General features: G+C 42.9%; 1 protein-coding gene across 1 annotated transcript; it reads left to right on the top strand.

The window, feature by feature from the left end:
• Positions 1-969: 969 nt before the first annotated feature.
• LOC116374154 (coiled-coil domain-containing protein 122-like) lies at positions 970-2,788 on the top strand. The gene is made up of 4 exons (XM_031824209.1): positions 970-1,325; positions 1,492-1,890; positions 2,055-2,171; positions 2,435-2,788. Exons 2-4 carry the CDS (start codon positions 1,582-1,584, stop codon positions 2,579-2,581), a joined length of 573 nt encoding a protein of 190 aa, XP_031680069.1. The 5' UTR covers positions 970-1,325; positions 1,492-1,581; the 3' UTR covers positions 2,582-2,788.
• Positions 2,789-2,956: the final 168 nt, after the last annotated feature.

A 2,956-nucleotide genomic window follows, 5' to 3' on the forward strand; every position in this document is an offset into this window, starting at 1 on the left:
CCCTCACCCGCCTTCACAGCCAAATCCTACTGGGTCATGGCTTTATGGGCTGCATGGGCCTGGGAAAGAAACCTTGTTTTGTTCATCTGGATGGTCGCAATACATTTCCAGTAGGCTGCACAAAAACTGAAAGGACTTGATCCCATCACACACGCGCACGTGGAAGCGTAATGGGAATGTTTCAGTACTAGCTTCCTTATATCCTTCCTATATTCATGTTTTAGTAAGGAAACAAAATGAGTGACTTGAGTACATATCCTGGAGGTCTGCTGTGTGCAATCAAATAGCCTACAGACACATTTTCTCCATAACTGCTGTCTTCTCATATCATAAATTATGTTTATAAAGGTATAGAGAGAGCGAGAGAGAGAATGGTCTCTACATTATTCGTTAACCCTAAAACACCACTTGTGGACCTAACCAGTAGGCTATGGCCTCACACTGAGAACAAAGAAACATGTAAAGACACATAACTGACATCTATACTGTCTCATACCACCAGAAACCATAGGGACAAGTCCCTGTCATTTATCACATACAAATTATGTATAGAATCAAATCCGGACATCTGTCAATCCATTGTAAAATACATTTATACAAAAACTAGGGCTACATTTCCTTTAGTTTACTTCACTGACTAATGGATTTGAATAACAATCACTATTTATTTCCCCTACATTTTGTGTGGGAAGGGCACAAATGAACATTTCTCCAATATCTGAAGATGAGCCACTCAATTCAACGGAACTCTTTGGGTGTGTCCGAACTTGTGGTTTCTTTAATTATTTAATTCTTAACACAAGTATATTGTTTTACTCGGCAAAGGTGCAGTCATTCAATATGGGGCGTATTAGGGGAATCACACCGGAAACCCCCCACCGGAAACGTCCGCACGTGCTGAGCTGAGCGCGAAAACCAACTCTGTTTCGCGCTCAACATGGCCAACTCTGCTGGGATGACGGTGGAAAATGGCAAGAAAACATTTAGCAAAATCCTTATAAAATGTTGGACTATCTGTATTATCTTGGGAAGCTTTGCTAAAACAGCAGCAAAGTAGGCCTACGGTTGTTGGGGGTGGAGATACTAAAGAGTTAACGTTTGTAGGACTACAACAAGCTTATTTAGGAAGCGAACGTTAGCTAGCTTAGCTAATAACAAACCACCTTCTTTCTTCAGAGGTGACAGTGTCCCTTCCATGTATTGCTGTAGAGACACATGGAGGGCCTGACTTCTCTCTAACACAAGCTTTAGAAGATGTCTCTCAACAAGGATATGCCCAGATTGTGGCCCTCCGGGAGAAACAACAAGTGCTCAGCTCTCTCCAGGTGAATCTCTCCTTACCTGCTAACACACTGACCAGTAACATTTTAAAACTCCAGGAACACTGTAATTATTGCTGCTTAAATTAAATATATTTTCCTTGCAACATTAATATCAGAACATTTGTTTTAACACTCCGTGTAAAGCAATGTTGTTTTAATCTGCTACCAGGCCATATTATCAGACATTGAGAAGAAAGGCAAAGAAGCTGAAGTGGAGTTAAAATCCAACGTGAGGCAGATTCTCATCCTGGAGGGTGAGATGGAACAACTGCAGCGACACATGCAAGACCTGGGCTTGCGTTCCGTCACCGTCTACAACGAAAACACAGAGCTCCGACTGCTGATCGAAGAAGAGGAGGACAACTTTAGCCGTGTGCTGGCCGGTTACAACACCTACCGGAACAAGATGGAGGGCCACCGGACAGCCGTCTTGCAAGCGGAGAGCCAGACGAGGGCTCACAGGGAGCTAGTGGAGAAGAGGGCTCTGGTCAGAATCCTCACAGAGAGGAGAGAGGAGCTGAGGGCCGACCTGGAGAACCCAGAGGGGAATGCTGTGAAGCAGGCACAGGTCAGAGCAGCTGAGGAACCAGTGTAGATGTTGACAGATTACAGTCATATGGGATATGTTAAAAAATATATAAAAAAATTGGTCCTGTGATCCCTGTCTTCTCCAATTCGTCTGGTCGCAAGTTGTTATCGTGAACCAATAATAAAACTGCAATCTCTTGACAGAAAGAGTTGGATGACATGAGGGGGCAGATCTCAGACCGGAGGAAGATGGTGACTGAGAGAAGAGAGCTCATCCTGAAGGAGTTTGAGAGTCACACACTGATCAAGAAGCATATCGAGGTACGGTAGTGAATCCCTATTGTCTGATGCTCACTTACCCCCCTTTTCCTCTAATCCAACAGAAAAGAACTCACTCCAGACAGTTAATGTCAGATAAAGACCCAGCATGTACAGTATTCATAATAAGAATAACTATTTACCTGGTACCTTTCGAACATGCAGCTCAAAGTGTTGTACCTACAAAAAGGAAAGAAATGCAGGACAATATCAACAAAAATCAAAAACTACCATATCTGTTTAAAACCCTCGTGTGTTGTTCTCAGATCCAGAACAGACGGTACGATGCCATCGTGAAGCGTCTCCACTGCCAACTAATGAAGGCCCAGTCCGGCCACAGGCAGTTGTCTGATGATATCTACCACATGGAGAGAGAGATCCAGGACCTCAAGAGACACCTCGAGGTGCCATAAGTTAGCATTCTGGTTCATAAAACTGTATGTTTTGTAGTATGACCTAAGGCTAGGAGTTTTCCCTAACCAAGACATACTTCAGGCACTAGTGTAGGTCTGTGCATAACTGTTTTGTTGCTCTTCATTTTCTTTTTTACACTTTTCTCTCTCATAGTTTTTTCAGTGAAAGTAATGAATTGGAAAGCCATTAAACAAAAACATGTCTTTACAGAAAACTCCCTTTCCCTCCCCATTATAATTAACTTGGGTTTCCCCCTGAATTTAGAGGTAAAACTGTGACACTCACTGACCAGCAGAGGGCAATGGTGTCAACCAATTAAGAAATAGCAACTATTCCTGTGTTACTGTATAGAAGACAATAATCACTGTCAGTCA

This window comes from Oncorhynchus kisutch, linkage group LG5, assembly GCF_002021735.2.
Source record: "Oncorhynchus kisutch isolate 150728-3 linkage group LG5, Okis_V2, whole genome shotgun sequence".
Classification (NCBI taxonomy): Eukaryota; Metazoa; Chordata; class Actinopteri; order Salmoniformes; family Salmonidae; genus Oncorhynchus; species Oncorhynchus kisutch.